Source organism: Oreochromis niloticus, linkage group LG11 (genome assembly GCF_001858045.2).
Source record: "Oreochromis niloticus isolate F11D_XX linkage group LG11, O_niloticus_UMD_NMBU, whole genome shotgun sequence".
Classification (NCBI taxonomy): domain Eukaryota; kingdom Metazoa; phylum Chordata; class Actinopteri; order Cichliformes; family Cichlidae; genus Oreochromis; species Oreochromis niloticus.
In genome coordinates this window covers 21,906,046-21,926,412 of record NC_031976.2, presented here as the reverse complement: position 1 = coordinate 21,926,412, position 20,367 = coordinate 21,906,046, and the positions used below count along the sequence as shown (strand labels likewise).

The window sequence follows — 20,367 nt, the reverse complement described above, 5'->3', positions numbered from 1 at the left end:
TCAAACAAAAACACAGAAGACATTTTGTACAACCAGCCTTTTATTGGTATCAGAGTGAAAACAAAAACGCATTAGTTCTTGTAGCCGCAGCTGGCTCTGCGACCACGGGCTCTCTCGAACTTCCTGCCCTTGGAGCGGACGTAGGGCCTGGAGAAAGACACAAAAGGGTTTAAATTTAGCAGGTCTAACACATCAAATTAAGTTCCATTTGTCCCTTGAACTCCGTGACAGTGGTAAAAATCAATTTCTTATTTTTCCAGTGGGAAAAGACTGAAGCAGGCATTTGAATGAAGCCTTTCATAGCTGGGCCTTTACATCATCCTGTGAGTCACAATCCAGCTATGTTGATGGATCATACATCATCCTAAGAGCTTCATTTGTTTAGGACAAAGTGCTGGAATTTATTTTGTTTGGGAACACATTTTACATCAATGCATCATTACCTTACATCAGCCTCACATGTCTTTACTTGTTAGAGGTAGGTTTCATTAACAGTAAATACAAAGTAGTTTTGAGGGGTCTTCTGATTTACCTCAAGAGTCGTTTTATAACATCATTATTAACATGTGTGAAAGACATTGTTCTACATTGACAACCAACAGCACCTCTGAACTCCTCAAACCTTAAAACTATTGTTAGTAAAAACATCAAACACTGATTAAATCAAGAGAGATGTACCATATCTAGCACCTTTAAGATTAATTTGCTAATTATGACTCAAGTGTTTACCACTTCACTTCATGCTTTTAATAGGGCGGAGAATTCACTTTTGCAATCTCGTCCTAGAAGATGAGCCAAAGAAACAGCTACAGTGGTATACAGCTGGATGTGTATTTACTAAGTCTGAACGTAAACCTATTTAAAAAAGCATGCCAGAATAAGGAAATCTTTTAATTCTGGCCTCTGTGGACGCCTGGGCATTAAAGCATGAAGCAACAGTGGACTACTGAGAATCCCTCGAGCAGTTTTCACACATGCATTGGAAGCCCTTCTCACAGCTGTGTGAGTATGATGAACATCAAAAACTTAATCACAAGAGCACAAAACTGTATCCAGACATCATTCTGAAGATGTAACTTCCTGCTAAAACTAAATAGTGATTAGAGAACCATGAGGCTTATAATCTCCTTATGTGTGCTACAGATGAGAGAGGGCAAGTTAAGGCAAGTGTGGACAATGGTCTCACTGATTCTCTCAACGCAGTCCTGAGTACATGCACATAACCAGCTTTAGTTAGAGGCTAAGTACTTATTTACAACAACAACTTCACATCAGATGTACACTTACTTGGTGTGGCTGTGAGGGGTTCCAGGAGCCTTTCCAAAGTGCCTGTAAACCTCTCTGGCTTTACGGGGTCCTGGAGGACAAGACGATATTAAAGGTTAATATATCTATATACACATACAATTATATATACATACAAGTCATAACTGATGGGAGACCCAGATCCAGTTCCAATCAAACATCCCTCCAACTCAAATTTAACTTTAAGTATTCTTTTAAAAAACATATATATAATTTGCATGTTTCCTTTTTCTTATGTCAGACATTAAATTAAGTTCAAGAATCACATTTTAGTACAGACTAGATTTGTAAATATTAGGGAAGCACCAATGCAAGTTTTTCCAAGTTATAATGCCCCAACTTCAGGTGTCTGTTGATGCTGAATATAAATGCAAGTGTAAAATCAATAAGATGCATCCCTAACTGAGAAAGATGTTGGGAATAATTGTTTTTTTTGTAGGAGAACATCATGAACTACTCAGACAGAGAGAAGGTGTGACGCACGTCCTAACTGCTGTTCGCTTCCTACATGCTATGCATCTCTACCTGTATCAAACAGTGAACTGCTGCTGAGGTGTGACAAATTAAACACAAATGAATCGAACCGCCAATACTAGATAAAGCTGTTTGAATCAAGAGGCAAATATCACACTGATACATCCTTACCAGATATACTGAACACCTGAAGGAACAAGAAGACTGAAAGCCTTAAGAGTGTAACAGACCCTAAAAACTAATAGTTGCACTTATTTAATGTAATTATCAAGGCTATTTGAGGAAGAAAAAAAAGCCGATGACAAATGTTTAACACAATTCTGCAACATTATAGTACGCAATTACCTAAGCTAAACTAAAAGTTTACATGTGAACTGAACTAAAGTAATAGAAAACTATAATAATATAACAAGAGGACATGTCCTTAGTTTTAGTATTTGTTGGTTTGGTAAAATGGCACGGTGGTTAGCACTGTTGCCGCACAGCAAAAAGGTCCTGAGTTCAATTCCACCATCAGGCCGGGGTCTTTCTGTGTGGAGTTTGCATGTTCTCCCCGTGTTTGCGTGGGTTCCCTCCGGGTACTCCGGCTTCCTCCCACCGTCCAAAGACATGCAGTTTGAGGGGATAGGTTAATTGGATAATCCAAATTGTCACTAGGTGTGAATGTGTGAGTGAATGTGAGCGTGAATGGTTGTCTGTCCCTGTGTGTTGGCCCTGCAACAGACTGGCGACCTGTCCAGGGTGTACCCCGCCTCTCGCCCTATGACAGCTGGGATAGGCTCCAGCGCCCCCGCGACCCTGGAAAGGATCAGCGGAAGCGAATGGATGGATGGTTTGGTAAAATGTGTAATCACAGCTTGCCTAACAAGACTTTGGATGTCTTCAAGAATGTGATTCTACCAGTTTCAATTCTACTACTTAAAACCTGTTAATGATTATCCTAAAAATTGTACCTCGGGCATACAATATCCACATAATAATCAAGTATAAAACTAACACTGAAACTAACAAAAAACTAAATTAAAACTTAACATTCTCAAACAATAAAATAAAGAATCAGAAACAAGCAAACTGCTCTGGAAAGATACTGAACTTCAACCCAGTCATCAGTTCTTATTGCATGTGATTATTGGTGTTATTTGCCAATTTTTTTGGTTGTACCAATATTTAAATGAGTAAAATTTAATGCTTGGTTATCTCTAATGACAATAATGACTGAAAATTCCCTCAAAAAAAGTCAGGTGACCAAATCTTATGTGGTTTAAGATAGGAGAACACTGTCTTAGCCTTTCAGAAATAAGATATTGACTGCAATTAAAAGCAGAAAAATACATTGTTGTTTGATGTACAATCCTCATCCACGGCAGTGTATTCTTAGCCTCCAATAGCCACTGAAGCTCAACCACTACAGCTTCAGCAAACTGCACACTTAAGCTGTTATCTGGTTCATCTTCCTTATTGGCCAGTTTCTAGGGTATCCAGTGCTAACAGCTCGTTTGAAAAATAAGACCTCCAACTCAACATGTTCAGTTACCTGACAGCAGCACTGTGCCTTGTCCTTTGGGAGAAGCCAAAGCCAGCTGATCGAAGGTCATCACCTGACCTCCTGCCTTCAGGATCCTACGCCGGGCACCATCAGTAACCCTCAGAGCACAGATCTGTGGGACAGCAAGCAGGAGGTGAGGTCTGATTTGAGATTTTTGTTTTTTTTGTTTAAAGCCAGCTTTACAATGTTGAAGAAGCAGTTAGTAAATGTATTTTCTGGTGGGGGTGGGAGTGAACTTGAACTGTTTTTTCTTAAATGTAAGGCCTACCTTGAGTTTGGGGATATCCTGAATCCTGACATCATCAGTGACTGTTCCCACGACGACAGCGATTTTGTTCTCACGACCGGGAAGCTTCATCTTACGGATCTAAGGGAAAAAATAAACAAACAAAAAAAAAGAATAAATTGAGGCAAATCAGTGTGTGATTAGAGAACTGATAACAGGGATCACTAAAATAAAAATCCAGTGATTTGTTTTACAGAATCTCTAGAGACGCATTAAAAACTAAATGGAAAGAGTAGCAGAGATACACCGATCGAGGGTGCATAATCTGCTAACTTTCCAGCATTCTCGGCTGTGACCAGTCTCCTACATGACCGACTACGAGGCTGTCCATTTCATGAATGCGTAACACGTGCACGGTGCTGCAGAAAAGAAGTTGCACTTGTACACTCACAGCTATACTGGACATGCTGCGAATGTGGGTTTCACTGTGAGTGAAAACAATAAGTTGTCCACTTATGTCAGGAATGTTCATACCAGACAAACCAAATCTAACCAAAACCTAAACACAGACATTTTATTGAAAATTATGGCAATGAGCGACATTATTATTCCAGTACCCGACATTTGTCTTCTTACACAATTCTGCTGAACCTGCTTTGATTGATGTGATAAAATCTGTCAGGTAAAAGTAGGAATACAACAACTCATTTCCATTAAATTTTTCTACCTCTTTCCATCGGCAGACCAATTTTGTTTCATTTGTTCAAATGAGTTAAGATCCTGTAACTTTCTGAAACTGTAAAGTGAGCCTCTTTTATTATAAGAGTAACTTCTTCCTTAAAGAATTAATTTTGTTAGTATATGCTGTCAATTGTAGTCCTTAGAAAGGAAATACACAAAAAAAAATTGGAAATCTGAATCAGTAAATTGCAATCAGTGCATCTCTCATAGGAAAAAGGAATACTACATTACTCCCATGTACAGTATAAAATTCATAACCTTAGAGAAGCCCTGATAGCCCTCTTCCAGCTTTATTTTAGGTTCACCGCACAGTTCGGTACATCAGGCTAGGGATGCTGAAGACTAAGCCATTAACCTGGACACCATAGCAAAAGCAAACAGGAGGATATATGTGTGAAAATCAAAGTGAGAGGAAGAAAGACCTACCAGGCGGGAGACAGCAATGGGAGGCCTGTTGGTCCTGCTCATGAACAGCCTCCTCAGGACGACCCTGTTGAAGGGAGCATTGGAGCGGCGGGCCAAGAACCTGTACAACTGTTTAAGGAAAAAACACCAGGAAGATCAGGAATACAGGTTTTAGACTGTTCAATCATTAAAATGCACAAGCTACCATTTCAAACTTCAGACACCTAGAAATTAATCTTACCTTGACCAGGAGCCTCAGATAGATATCCTGGCTCTTTGGCTCTTTCCTGTGCACCTTACGGTCCTTGTTGTGCCTGATGTCGACTCCCTGGAAAAGTGATTACAAGCAGATTCATATATTAATCAGGTAAGAAGAACATATAATCTTGACCAAGAACACCTCATGCATCTAACCTCAACTGTTTATCTTTAAAATAAAAAATATAACACCGAAAACAAAATAACATACATTTAAGAGGGATATTACACACTACATAGCTCATACTCATAACAGCGGCCGATACACACGTTGACACTCTGCAGCTAACCGCTAACTCTGAACGGCACAGCAAACATGCACATAGTGTCAAAAAGGAAACTTCTGATCTTACGACACATACGTTAAAACTGGGACAAAAATAAACTGTGACCTGTGATAATATTTGGCATCTTTAACCCATTGTAAATCTGACTTATTCTCAACTTGAAGGCGTAAAGCTACCACCGGTGTCGGCTCCCAAGAATATAGGCTGATGTGAATTATAAAGTCAAATCACACGAAATCTTAGCACGAATCGGACATAAAGTATGTTTATAACGTATAAATGTTTTCATCTAAAACATCAGGTGGTTTAATTCAGAGGATGACCGCGGATAGTCTGACTATCGTGTTTTAGAAATTCTGTTAGCAAGACCTACCATCTTGGACTCAGAGCGAAAAGGGAAAAGGAAGATCCGAGGTCTCGCGATAAGCTGTGCGCTAAGATCTCAGGCGCTTGATTGGTTAGAGAGCTTGCGTTTCCTGTCCGAACAGCTCAGATGATATAGGATGGCGCCTCCAGTGGTAGAAACAGAAAATGAGCTTTTCTCGAGTTCACCTGGTGCTAGTTCGCATCTTTTTGGTTTAATTTAGTTATAAGAATTTAAGCAAATTAGTGCATTGAGTAAAATACTAGAAGGATTATTTTTTTTATCAGGTATTTTGAAAATAAACACCGAATTTCACCCAAAAAAGTAGTTTTATATCACAGAGCTTTAAAAAAATGAATTGTTTAGATTACATTTTGTATCAGAAATTGTTTAGCAACAAGAGAATGATTTATATTTAGCATATGAACACATTGTTTTGGTTAGTTAAGTGGAAAATTTTACGTGGCCTCATTATTAAAATTATAATAGCCTTCTTTTCACCAGGCATTCATACTCGGTAATGTGTCTTGCGTTTTCCATGCTACATCGCTGCGCCATGCATTCTGCAAATGAAGCTGAGGCCACAGGGTGTCGCCAAAATGCAAAAAAGCGACATCATATTTAAATTTTAATATGTTTTATTGCTCCCTGAGCTCTTTATTCCTCTCAGATCTCTGCCTGGGGGTTTTGACATTTGCAGTGCAGTTTTATTACTACCCCGTTTTTCAGTGCTGATCTCTCAAGTGGTTCTTTTTGTGATAATGATTTTTGATCTATGCATATTGGAGGATTAACAACCCCTCCGGTTATAGCTTCAAAAGACACGCCAGCACACAGAGAATTAAGACGCTACCATTAAGTTACCATAAACCAGGGTTGTCAAACACAAGGCCAGAATCAACCTGTCAGATACCCCAGACTGTCTCACTGGACAGCTTTCAAAAATGTGAAGGAGGTATTTTCATTGGTTTTACAGTTTCCTAATGACTGATCGTCACATAAAAAATCCCTTTCTTCATTATCTACTACATTTAAAAAAAAAAAAATTTTACAATGGGGAAAAAAGAAAAAAATCCAGTGTGAGCTACTAGAATTTTTTCTGTAATTTTACACATTTATTTAATTGTGCTCATAGATTTCTTGCCTTTACAATAGTTGTATTTCATTATCATGTAGCTATACTGAGTAATAGTGTCAACATTATACTTCTTTTAATATTAAATGGGATTGAATGTGTAGTTAAACATCTTTGCACAGACAGAAAGGGGCTTTTTGCTGTTTCGGCCCTCTTAAGATCAAAGTGGGCTGTATGGGGCCTGATGCTAGGAGCAGAGGTCGTAAAAAGATTGGAGTTACTTGAGGTCAGTCACCCAGAGCAATGGACACCACGCAAGAGAGGTGAAGAACAGAGGGTAGGCAGGGTGGAGTGGGTGGAAACAAGTGTGAAAGACTGAAAGGGAATATTTACAAGATGGTACTGAGGGTAGTGATATATGGTTTGGAGACTGACAGAGCTGAAGAGTCTAACTTTTCTGTTGTGAGTGAACAGGATAAGAAATTAATCATAGGTACAGCTCAGGATATTCAGAGGGAGATGGAGATGTACTGATCCCTAAAGCTGGGTATACACTGTGCGATTTTTGGGCCATTTTGAGACAATTTTTCAGTCGTGCGACCGTTTTGGTAATCGGCCTGAGTTTCGCCTTAATCGTGTGTCGTGCATCGTGTAGTATACGTGGGGTAACGAGAAGTGATTAACACCTCACGACCAGCTCCCAATCAGCAATCGTATGGTTGCAAGAAAATCAAACCTGTTTGAAATCCTGTCGCCCGTCGTGAGGGTATCAACCCAACCTCTCACACTGGGCATATGCAAACACAGAAATGAAAGTGAAAAAGACAGTGTAGCATGGCAGTGGAGTGATCTGGACACAAGCGATGGATGCCCAACTAGTAGAAAATAATTAAATAATGAATTAAATAATGAAAATAGTTGCTGTTCAATCACAGCTGCCTGGTCAATGTTTTTCATTAGCAATTTAGCAAAGCTGATGGTGGTGGTGTGCATGTCTGTGTGAGTGAAAGACAGAGAGGGAGAGAGAGGGAGAGCGAGAGACAGATTTTGTGTTATAAGCTTCATGTTATGGACGCACAGTGTAAGCACTCAGGTCACATCAGAGCATTGGGCCGTATAGTGTGAGACCCTGCATCATGACCTACAAACTTCTAACCCCTGCAATTCAATCGTACAGTTTGAGCAGGAGCTGAATAAAGCTGGGCATACACTGTGCAATTTTTTCAGTCACGTTATTCAGCTCATGTCCATCCAACTCTTTTCACGGTTGGTGCAGTCTCGATAAATTTGTGAGGCCACATCGAAAAGGCTCGGTTGAACTTGCCAAAGTTTTACAAGTTGTGCCTCCATCACTTGTGTCCAGATCACACACTGCACAGCCGTGCTACTCCGTCTTTCTACTTCAATTTCTGTTTGCGCGTGCGCAGTGTGAGAGGCTGCGTTGACACCCTCACGAGGGCCGATAGGATTTCAAACAGGTTTCAAATACTCTGTTTAAAAAGAAAAACACAACAACACCCAGAAGTCAACAGGTTATGATCTCAAACACATTCCCAGATGTTTGAGTTAGTAAGCTGCAAATTTGAGATAAGCCAAATTTATTGACGGTGAAAATTTCTTTTGTTTTGATTCAATAGTGGAAAATAAACTTTAGTATTTCATATTTTGGTAAAGTTGGAAGTGAAGTAGAACATATAATTTTATTAAATTAACAGCCATCAACATGATGAGATCATTTTATACACAGAAACACCGTTAAACCAAACTGTTTGTGTATCTGTACAATGTATTTTTCCCACTTTGTTCTTTAATGTGACAAACTAAAAACTTGCGTTAATCAACCAAAGTAACTTACACAGAGAAACAGACACGCTGAGCAGAATTCTATTTGATGCTTTTAATAACATTAACACGGCACACCTCCCTACAGGTGGAGAAGAGGGGCTGGGGGAGTGGAGGTGAAGAGATGAAAGCAGGAAGGTTGAGGGTGCGGAGAAGGATGTATGGGGTCTGCAGGTGAGGGTCTTAACAGAAGAAGGTGCGGAAAGGTGGTCAGATGGTCTCATGTCTATCTTAAAGTCCAGCACCCTCCTCACTGCCCCTTTCAGCAAAAAACTTCCTAAACAATCTCCAATGACCTGTTTCCTTCTTTTCTGGCTTCTCTTTCTCTTCGACTTCCATTTTTTCTTGCTTCTCTTGATTGTTCTGGTCTTTTGTGGCGTCTGTCTCTTGCTCACTACATTTTCTCTGCCCATGCAACTCCATCAAGTTTGTATAATTCTGCAGAAGTACTTCGTAGTTCTTCTTAAGTTGCTCCAATTGTTCCTCCTCACCTTTATGCTTCTCTTTCATGTGTTTACACTCCTGTTCCAGCATTTCTTCCACACCTTTCTGACTCTGGGCCTCTTTGTCTGGCTTCACTTTTACACTTGCATCTTTTGGATTTTCCATTTCTTGCTTCTGCTCCTCCGCTGTTTTCTTTTCTGCTTCCAGTTGTTTGTAACGTTCTTCAAGTTCCTTGTATTTCTGCTCGGCTTCGAGTTTATATTTTACAAAAAGATCCAGGTGGATGTACCTTATGTACCTTTGCCTTTCTTCCAAGAGACCATTTAGACGTCTCCTCAGCATGTGTACGCTGTCTCTGAGGTCTTGGTTTGCTCTTCGGAGGGCGTTGATGTCATTGTAGGGCGGACCGCCCCAGCGAGGACCGCCAATGTTTAGTGGATTTCTTTGGTAGTTGGACCTTTGGGTCATTGTAACAAACTACCTTTTTGGTTTTTTTGACCTTAAACAAAAGAAATCCTTTCTAGACACGAAATTTAACGTTGAATAAAGGCTTTTGCTGTTTGCAGTTGAAGAGCTCGTTAGGTTTTGACGGAAGAACGACGCATTCAGTTGTTTGCCACCGTGTGACCATGGCAACGACCTTTGACAGGGCTCAAGTTATTTTGCTCTTCAAAAACAAATAACGACACACACAGCACACAGTTTTGTATTTATAATTTTGTTTCACTTTCTCTTTTCCCCAAATATATTCAATACATTTTTGGTTTCTCTTTTTGGTCTCATCCTTAACACTCCATTAAGAACTTTTTCTTCTGCGTCAGTCAGTTAAGCTCACCCATTGCAATAAAACTAGCCCGTAAATAACTTCGTGTTACCAGAGCACCTCTAAAAATACTTTTACTGCTATATTAATAGTAGTAATAATAGCGTATGTTAGTATTTTCTTATATTTTCCTAGGTAGAAAGAAAATGAAGAGGCAATTTTATGAGAAAAATCAGTGATGCAGACTTAAATCACCCTTTAACAGAAATACAGCGAAAATTCAGACTGTTCTGATAATGCGTTGGCATTAATTACAAAGATTCTGCTTATTTTTATGTGTTCTCTAAATATCTTAAAAAAACGTTAGCTATTGTAGCTTAAATCGTTAGAGACTATTAGTTCATTTTAACCTTCTGAACCGGGAGTTACCGGCCAAGAAGCTGATCTACTTAATTATTTTAGTTTGTTAAAAATTCTATTCATATTCTGCTTGAATTTGGCTTCAGTGTTTGTAACAGTAAAGCTCCAGATCCCGGTGACAGCAAATCACAACAGCAGCCTGTATTCAATTGGTTTATTTTTTTTATTCACTACAACATTTAACGTTTGTATAAAAGACTGAGAGAGGAGGACAGAGAGGGAGAGAAAGGAAAATATGTGATTGACTGAAATGTGCCTGTTTCTCATCTTGTCAACTTTGCAACAAGTAGTTCTTTAAAGACTGAGCGTTTGCTCGGGTTTTTCTAACTAAAGGCACCAGAGAAGTGAGGATGAAACGGAGGAAGCACCTGCCCCTTTCCTGATGGGTGCCCTAAGTGCCCTTTTCTAGAGGGAATTTTTTAATCTTTATTTATTTATTTTATGTGTGTGTGCGTGTGGAGTCCTGCCTGCGCCCCAAACAATAATATTTAACTATTAATCACAGTTTTGCTAAATAAAAGGATCTGGTTTGCATCAGTCACATGACTACCATTAACCAATGATCGCCCTTGACTGCAGAGCGCGCTGGTTACGAGCCAGGAACGAAGAGCACGCGTATTTTTTGCTGTCTGAGCAGTGCTTAGCTGAGGAATTGAAACAAATGGGCGTGCTGTGTGTGCACCAGCGCGACTAATATTAGCTGTCCTTTTATTAACTGCACAAGTGCTGGTCATAGGTGCTAGCTGGCTGGGTAAGGGTGTCAGGGATCTTAGTCTGTCCACCGTTTAAGGAACATATTTAGTTTTAAAGTAAGTTCATGGGCTTTTCCTGCCTTTCTGGAGGACTTATTAGACTTTGTGAAATATATGCATATCCACATAATTATGAATTATTATAAGTATGATATTATAAAAAAAACCCCACTTGGATTTATATTTCAAGTATGACAAAGTGCTGATTGTACAGCAGCAAAATGATTGTCTCTCTAGAGTTTAAACATTTAATAAACGTTCCGCCTGCATAGGCTGGACAGTCAAACAAATTGAATCCCCATAAGTACATTATTTTATATTTTTTACTTCATTTTTCTATTTTAATTACTTTATTGTTATAGCACTAGGAATAAATAATAAGGGAAGTATTCTGGATCAGCACCATGCACTGTAAAATCTAATTAGTTCCCAGAACTCAAAAAAATTATGGAAACTCGTTGCCTCAAAAAAATTGAGTAAAGCTTAGCTAAAAATGACTAAGTTAGGACAACGTATTTATTTTGAGTACTCTGTACAAGCTCATTTGTTCCCAGAACTCAAAAAAATTGGATCAAGTTTACGTAAGATGACCAAGTTAGGGCAACTTACTCATTTTGAGTACACTGTACTCAAAATGTACACAGCCGTGTTAGTTCCCAGAACTCAAAAAAATTATGGAAACTCGTTGCCTCAAAAAAACTAAGTAAAGCTTACTTAGGATGACTGTTAGGACAACTTATACATTGCAAGTCTGCAGTATTAAGAATAACTTGATATTTCTGACTTTCTGACAATACTAATTGTTTACCTACTGACAAACATTTCAAGTTCAACTAAATGAAAAAACAATTTGTGGTACCATGAATATGATTAAAAATAATTAACAACAATTTTTGTAATGATGTTAAAATGAGCACAACTTTTATTTTCAAACACAACAAAGTACAACAGCCAACATACTGGACACTGTTCTGCTGAACAACAAACAATTATATTGCCATCACTGTTATAATCTTACAATGAAACAAAGTCTCAGATGTAATTATTCTGAAAATAAGTTTAGGCCTACCACAAGTTCGTTTTGTACTTACATTACTTATATAATCAACATAAAATATTTATTGTTCTGTCACAAGTGCAGTCTCTAATTTAAACAACACATTTGTTTTCCATTCCAACACATGAGCTGGAATGTTGTAATATTTTAAGGATGGCTTGTTTCCAGGCCAGGCATTACTGCCTGAATGACTATCATTGATCGAGGTGATCCAAATGTGGGTGCAGAAGAAAGTCTTTAACTTCCCTTAAGTACAGTGGCAGTGGATGTGGGTTGGAGATGCAATGAGCTTGAACCTGCAGGCGACCATCTTCACTAACCACACCATCTGTGACGGAGGACTCATCTCTCCTGGTGTCCTGCAAGCAAACAATCATATTTTTTGGAACATGAACTTAATTGCTTTCTTAAAACATTTTTTTCTGCATTTGGTATAAAACAGACTCCAATTTAGACAATCTCAGGCTCCCTCCCCGCCGGAGAGGTGACATTCAATGTCTCAAATTGTCAGTCTGGATAACCCTGACCACCACCCAACACACAATAATGTCATGAAAGCATCATTTTAAAAAGGGCTATGCAAACATGGGCAATAACTTTCATTCTAATGATGTGCAAAATGATTTTGGGCACAAAACAAATTTTGCTGTTAGAAAACTTGCAGACTTCACTATATACAGTGTAGACCCTCTAAACTAAGTTTGGGGGATGTGATCTTTCAAGAAATGCAGACCAAACTGTTGTTGTTTGTTTACTTACACAGCTGTCTTGTAGAATTAACTGTGGTCACCAGCAACAGCATAGTGCAGTCATATCTCAAGTCTAATAACAGAAGACAGGAAAAGATCAGTAAAGAAACAACTTCCCCAAACCAAAGCACAAACAAAACAATAAGTAAAACAGGCTGATCTAAAGTATGATTAAAGTTCAGCCTGATTAATATAAATGTCACTGACAGTTGCTAATATATTGGAAAACCAAAATACTTACCACTGAGTTGATGTCTTTCTGTCCAACAGGAGTGCTGGTCCCGAGCCTCAAAGACAGTAAGAAGCAAGCAGAGGGAGAAAAAACAGAACATTTTTCAGAAACTGATTTGATCCTTAATGGCTGTGCAATCATTGTAACATAGAGTTCGCTTATGTTGTTAAATAAAGGCTAGATTTGACATTAATAGATGCCACAGATGTTCTAAAGCTGCCACAAAGCATGAAAAAAAAATAGATGTCTCCGAAAACGTCGGAGCATTTTTGCAAATATGTGATGTCTTGATAGATCGAGCAGATATTTGAAATTCACACAACTACATTCTCGCCTGAAAATATCTTAAAAGTTTATTTTGTGACCCAGAAAAAGTAATACGTTTTTCAGCAGTGCTCCTCCGCCATTGCCGCGCTTACAAGTGCGCACAGGCTCCAACAACCGTGGCCGACAAATGCGATCCTCCTTTTCCCCAGACTACCCTTTCTGGGTCACAAAATAACCTTTTAAGATATTTTCAGGCGAGAATGTAGCTGAGTAATGCTCAAATATCTACTTAATTTATCAAAATATCACATATTTGCAAAAGTGCTTCCACGTTTTCGGAGAGCTCCGTTATCCACCCCCCACTCCTAACGGCTGCACCTCCCAAAGAATTTTGTCTGGGCTCTTATCTCACTTATTTATTTCAAACAATCAACAAAAAAATTCACCGACATAGTTTTATGTAAGGTTTTTAAGGCTGTGGTGTTAATTTTTAAGTAACATGAGCACAGCGGCAGCAGCAACGCTAGGCTAACACTAACTAGCTAGCAAGATTATAAACCTGGTGCTAAACTAAGAGAAGCCACAAAATCAGTTTGAATAAGAGTAAACATTTACTCACCAAGTCAGTAAAGATCCACAGCAATGACAACAATAATATCTCCAGGTTTGCTCAATATATTCCATAACAAATGCTGGCGCCATGAACATGCGGACTGATCCGGGAGGGAGGGGGACGGTAGTCACGTGGCATTTTCAAAACACATCTTTCATCCTTCCGCCCTGAGAAGCAAAACTTCCAGCTTACTTAGTTTTTCTAAGTTAGGACAACTCAAATTAATCGAGTTTATCAGCATTTTTGCATAAAAAGTACTGGTAACTTATTTAAATTGAGTTCTAATAACAAATTGATAAAAATTGAGTTCAGCCTATTTAATATTTTTAATTAAACACAATATTACATTTTACAGTGTGATGCAAACTTTATAACGTTTTTTTTTTTTTTGCACAGGATTCAGGTAAAATAAACGGCTACAGTGACCCTGAGCCATCGGTAATAGCTAACGTGTAGCTTTTGATTATTGTCACATGCTGCAGCGCAACTCAGAACTAACCCAACAACAAATGTACCAACCTGATTTAAACCTGTTTCAGTATTTATAAACAAACAAAATGAAATGTATACATAATACAAGGGCGGATCTACAGGTGGGCAAGTGATGGGTGAAATCACTCCTTTACAGAAACTCAAGTTCTTTTATTTGTTTTCTGTATTTATTTATTTCTATATTTATTTCTGTATGTATTTTGGGGGGACTTGTTTGTATCATTTGTACCAAAACAAAAAATGTCTTTGTTTTCTTAGAAAACATAATGGTACGTAAAATAGGTTTAAAGTGTTTTCCCTTCTTTAAAAATGACTTCTTGACAGCCACCTCTCCACTGACACCATTTCTGATGAGGCTTCAGCAACGGACAGGGTGCACACCATTCCGAGAGTTTTTGAGTCACAGCTCTTTGGAAATCACCTTGTTGCTGCAAAAATACTATTTTTGTTTTTATGCCTGTCAGACTATGTTATCTTTGGTGTTTTTCAGATTCAACTAAAGAAATGAGGACAAAGTGCCTAGCAAAGTGCCTGAAGATGCAGTTTAAAATTGGTTCCTATGCTTATATATTTACTTATAGTTAAAATGCATCTCTAGAATTAAGCTGCGGGGTACTGTGACCGAGGACCATTAATAAAAGAATATCAAAATATTTATTTAAAACTTTATTTGCTTTAAAATTAGCACAAGGAAAACTTTCACAGGTTATGAATTCTGTAAAAGCAGCTTTAAAATAAGAATTTAATGCCATTTTTGTTCCTCACATTTGGTTACAGTATCCTCTTAGTCTGTTTAAATCAAATGATTTCAGCAGATCCTCATAACCCCATATTTTATTCACAATAGAACATAGAAACATGTCAAAAACTGAGACAATGTATCATGTGACGTTTAAAGAAAAAATATTAGCTCATTTTGAATCTGATGGGAGAAACACATCTCAAAAAAGTTGGGATAAGTCCACATTTACTACAATGTACAGCGGTGCACATAAGTGGTCCGCAGGTACGCATTCGCTGTCAAAATAAAAGACGCGCACCAGATAAGAAGTTGCAACGCGCGTTTGCGTACATATAAAAGGCACTTTTTTGTCCGCTAGAGTGGGATTTTCACGGCGTATTCTGCACCACATCTCTGTGCGTTCATCATTTGTTTGAAGCCAGCTCACCTCCTGCAACCCCTTTTTCGAGAATAGCCTACGCGCTTCTTTTGCGGTTCGGACTCCTTCTGACATTTCTTTGGAGGTGGAGGAACACCAAAGTAATTGCTTAAAGGAGCTTGCTTCTTCGACATCTTTAAGAGTTCTAAACAAATGTCTGTCCTCCTCCAGAACATCTTACGCAAACGCGCGTTGCAACTTCTTATCTGGTGCGCATCTTTTATTCTGACAGCGAATGCGCACCTGCGGACCACTTATGTGTACCCTTGACAATGTAGCATCCCGTCTTTGTTTAACAGCAGCCTGTAAACATCTGGGAACAGACCAGCTGCTGGGGTTTATGGGTTTCTGATGTATATAAACCACTGCATTCAGGTTTTACTCACAGTGTCCCTGCTTTTTTGGAATTGTGTTTTTAGTCAGTTTACTAAAGCCTTCGATGCGACGGGGAGAGTCTCAGGTTCTTTCCTGTTCGTGGTGTCGCTGCTGTCTGAGGTGACACAGGAAGATTGTGAAAACCAGGGCGACACCACCCAGAAACACCGTCCGAGCCACAGGGGGGACGAATGCAAAGTTCACTGCCTGAGGTGATGGAAAAGAAGAAAAATGGATATCATGATTGTGAAACCCTGTCATCAGTGTAGTTCTCTCAGTCTGTGTGTGCAGAGAAGAGTTGAGCAAACCTGCATTGTTGACCAAAATACTACCCCAGTCTACAGAGCGGGAGAGAGAGAGATTATTACAGGAGATCTGGGAACATGTCGCCATCATGAAGTTTAATAAAGACAGACGATGACTTTATACGTACCTTGTAAGATGTCCAAAATTTCTGTCTCCAGTCTTCAAGTGGGTCATCTTTGTGTTCAAGTAAACTCAAACCTACAATGTAGACAGATTTTCTTTTCAATCAGTCATTTAAAACTCCTTTTTTTTTTTTTACCCAATTATTCATGGGTACATTTGTGTTACTTGGTAATAACTATAAGGTAAACCGTTTGATTAATTCAGATGTATTGGTGTAATCTAAAATGTTTGTGCAGATCAGCTGAGTATGCAAACATTTGGGAATTAGGAGGGGTTTTTTTTTTAGATGAATTAAGTTTATATACAATATACAGTGATCTAATAGGTGTTTTTTCATAGGTGAAGGCTGTAGAGTAGACCAAAACAGAGTAGACCAAAGAGTCCAATTAGCATGCTAACAGTAACACCTGCTGACTATGTGCCTTAAATTGGTCTTGAAAAGGGAAAATATCCAGTTCACTGAGTGAAAATGCCTTGTTGATGTCAGCGGTCTGGGGAGGATGGAAACTGCAGGAAGGCATAGTGACTTAAAGCATCTCTGAAGCAGCAGCAGTAGAAGAGCACACTAGGTGTCACTCCTGCCAGCTAACAACACAGGATTCTTTCTTGGCACATTTTAGAATAGAATAGAATAGAATAGCTTTTTATTGTCACTGTTACAAGAACAGTGAAAGGCAGTTTGGCATCTCTCCATGTGTGTGGAGTACACAATAGCGTAAGTATTTACACAATGACAAATTTACATTTACACAAGAAAGATATGTACAAGTTATACATACACCTGCAAACATACACGCACATACATACATATATGTATATATACATATTTGCATCCGTACATGCATACACACACATATTTCCACATACACGCTTACATCTATATACATACACATACATGCCATCTAACTAGCAGGTGCATTGAGAGGTGCAGTGTGATCAGTGATATTGCACATTGAGTGGGGGGGGGGGTCTGGGGGTGCTGTTGGAACTATACTAAATAATGTTATAATAAATACAGTTTAAAGTGGTAAGGGTGTTGTTTGCATTGAAGTATAAACAGAAATACGATTTATAAATAAGGTGTAATGTCCATGAGTGTTGGCAGTGCAGTTATCCTCCAATCAGGGTGGAGGTAGGGCATGTTTGACAGCCTGTGGGTAAAAACTTCTGTTGAGTCTGTTTGTCTTCGACCTGATGGACCTGTAGCGTTTACCAGAGGGAAGGGGGGAAAAAAGTGAGTGTCCAGGGTGCGAGGGGTCTTTAATGATGATGCTGGCTTTCTGCTGAAGTCTGCCAGTATAGATGTCTCTGAGGGGAGTTAGTGAAGTGCCGATTGCCCGCTCTGCTGCCCTCACCACCCGCTGCAGTTTCCTCTTGTCCTCCGCAGTGCAGCAGTTGAACCAGAGTGTGCAGCAGTAAGTCAGAAGGCTCTCAATGGTGGAGCGGTAGAAGTTTACTAGTAGTCTTTGGGGTAATTGGGCCTGACGTAGTTTCCTGAGGAAGTACAGCCTTTGTTGTGCTTTCCCTACCTGGTGGGAGATGTTTGTGGACCAGGTAAGGTCGGCCGAGATGTGGACTCCGAGGAACTTAAAGCTTTCTACCCGTTCTACCTCCTCCCCATCAATGTAGAGGGTAGAGTGCTCAGATCGCTTTGTTCTTCTGAAGTCGATTACCATCTCCTTGGTCTTGGCTGTGTTCAGATGCAGGTTGTTGTCGTCACACCATTGCTTCAGATGCTGAACCTCCTCTCTGTAGGCTGAATCATCGTTGTTGTCGATCAGTCCTATGACAGTGGTGTCATCAGCAAATTTTATAATGGTGTTACTGGTGTGGATTGGTGAACAGTCATGGGTGAAAAGTGAGTATAAGAGGGGACTGAGGACACACCCCTGTGGGACACCCACATTCAGAATGAGGGTGGAGGAGGTGTGCTCTCCCATTCTTACGTTCTGGTGTCTGTTGCTCAGGAAGTCCAGTATCCAGCTGCACAGTGAGCTGCTGAGTCCTAAGTTGCTTAGTTTATTAACCAGTTTGTGGGGTTGAACTGTATTGAAGGCAGAGCTGAAGTCCACAAATAGCATTCTCACATAGGTGTTACTACAGTCCAGGTGTGTGAGGGCTGTGTGAAGAGCTGTTATTATGGCATCCTCTGTCGACCTGTTTGCCCTGTATGCAAACTGGTGTGGATCGAGGTTTGCAGGGATGGCAGCTTTAATGTGTGACATGATGAGCTGTTCGAAACATTTGGCAATTATGGGTGTTAAAGCAACTGGACGATAGTCATTCAAGCAGCTCACTGTGTTCTTTTTGGGCCTGTTAGTACCAACTGAGCATCATTTAAACACCACAGCCTGCCTGAGTGTTGTCCATTCCTTTATAACCACAGTGTACTCATCTTCTGATGGCTGCTTCCTGGATAACACATATCACAAATCTCATATCATCTCAAACTGATTTCTTGGCCATGACAGTGAATTAACTGTACTCAAATGGCCCTCAGTCACCAGATCTCAGACTTCCAATAAAACACCTTTGGTATGTAGTGGAATGGGAGATTCATTATGGATGAGCAGCTGAGAAATTTGCAGCATGTGTGATGGTATCGTATCAATATGGACCAAAATGTCTGAGAAATGTTTCCAGCACCTTGTTGAATTGACACTATGACAATAGATACCCCAACTCACTACTGACCTGTACCCAATAAAGTGACTAGTGAATATAGCTGCCATTAATTCCGAGTGGTATGGTGCAGTTGCATGGTCAGCACATTCATACTGACTGTGAAAACATCCAATAAAACAGTAAAACAATGTAGATGTCTATCTGAAGCCTGACTGGTTGAACTCTGTCTTAGATTATGGGGATTTTCTTTACACAAAAAACTTATTTAAAAAAAAATAATTTTATATAGTACCTTTCAAGATAAATATTACAAATTGTGTCACAACCAATAGGGTAAAAACATAAAGACATAAAGAAAACATAAGTTTTTAGTTGCTTTTTAAAAACCACCAGCAAATCTACAGATCTCAAAGTCACAGTCAAGGGACCAGTCTTCCAAAAGCTCTGCCATCTTTAGATGTCAAACTTGTATGATGCACAGCCAGCAGGCCCTGATCACATCACCTTAGGCTCCTGCTGGAGGTTCACAAATAGCTCTAAAAGTCAAAACTAGAATCTAAAAATGGACCATATATGGGGCTCAGTCCATCACTTCAGATTTAGAATATTAGGCCATATCAGAAAAATCTAAATAAGCTTTGAGACACACATACCAATGTAAAAGGCACTGATGGTGAGAGGAGCCGCAATCAGCTGATCCACCACCACCTTCCCAGTTACTGCCTTTACTCCGCCTCCTGGCAGCATCTTCTCCAGCCCTCTGAGCCAGTGATAGTTGAAGTTGGCGTGGAAACATAAACCGACGGTCGCCACTCGAGCCGTCTGATGCCAGTCGACTCCTACTAAATCCTCTGATGTGGATCCTGCCGCAGGTTTCTCACCCAGCACGCTCTGCTGTACGAGGTCAGCAGAGGCGAACAGGGCTGTGTATCCCAGAACGTTACTGATGTACGGGCGAGCTTTGAACACAGCCCAGACCCACTTCATGGTGAGTAATCTGATAAGAGAGAGCATTAAAGCTGAAGTCATTCAACATTTTCCTAAGTTAGGAAAGCCTTTCACTGAAGGTTGAAAAACAGTGGGTGAGGAAATTCAGCAGCATAAGGGCTAGGCTATGATTAGTGATCCCCTAAAATATCCAAACTTACCTTTCAGTGTTGCTCCTCTCACACTCTTCTGAGTCTCCCCAAAGCCAAAAAGACACAAACTACATTTCTCTGGACAAAGACGATCATCAGCAGAGGCAAATCTACATGTGACGAGATCTCACAGGGTCAAAGTTCTGCTACTGTTGCAGGGCATGTGTGATAAAGCCTTATCATCCCCCTGGAGAGGACTGTGAGAAAACACCACATGTGAAGAGTGAGACTGACTGAACACACATTAACAAACTCATGCTGTAAAGCTTAAACAGCTGAATTTATGTGCATGCAGATTTGATAACAAAGGTTGAATGTACTCATTGC

At 39.6% G+C, this 20,367-nt stretch overlaps 2 protein-coding genes across 2 annotated transcripts; both read right to left on the bottom strand.

The window, feature by feature from the left end:
• Positions 1-26: 26 nt before the first annotated feature.
• On the bottom strand, positions 27-5,641 carry rpl18 (ribosomal protein L18). Its single transcript, NM_001279463.1, is given in 7 exon segments — positions 27-147; positions 1,288-1,357; positions 3,314-3,437; positions 3,594-3,692; positions 4,719-4,826; positions 4,939-5,025; positions 5,616-5,641. Coding segments are annotated over 7 exon segments (567 nt in total). The 5' UTR covers positions 5,619-5,641; the 3' UTR covers positions 27-71.
• Positions 5,642-15,705: 10,064 nt separating this feature from the next.
• Positions 15,706-20,299, bottom strand: si:ch211-120k19.1 (mpv17-like protein). Its single transcript, XM_019364731.2, has 5 exons — positions 20,050-20,299; positions 19,555-19,898; positions 16,281-16,351; positions 16,156-16,185; positions 15,706-16,054 (listed from the first exon to the last, which is right to left on the bottom strand). The coding sequence occupies exons 2-5, from the start codon at positions 19,886-19,888 to the stop codon at positions 15,929-15,931; spliced, it is 561 nt and encodes a 186-aa protein (XP_019220276.1). The 5' UTR covers positions 19,889-19,898; positions 20,050-20,299; the 3' UTR covers positions 15,706-15,928.
• Positions 20,300-20,367: the final 68 nt, after the last annotated feature.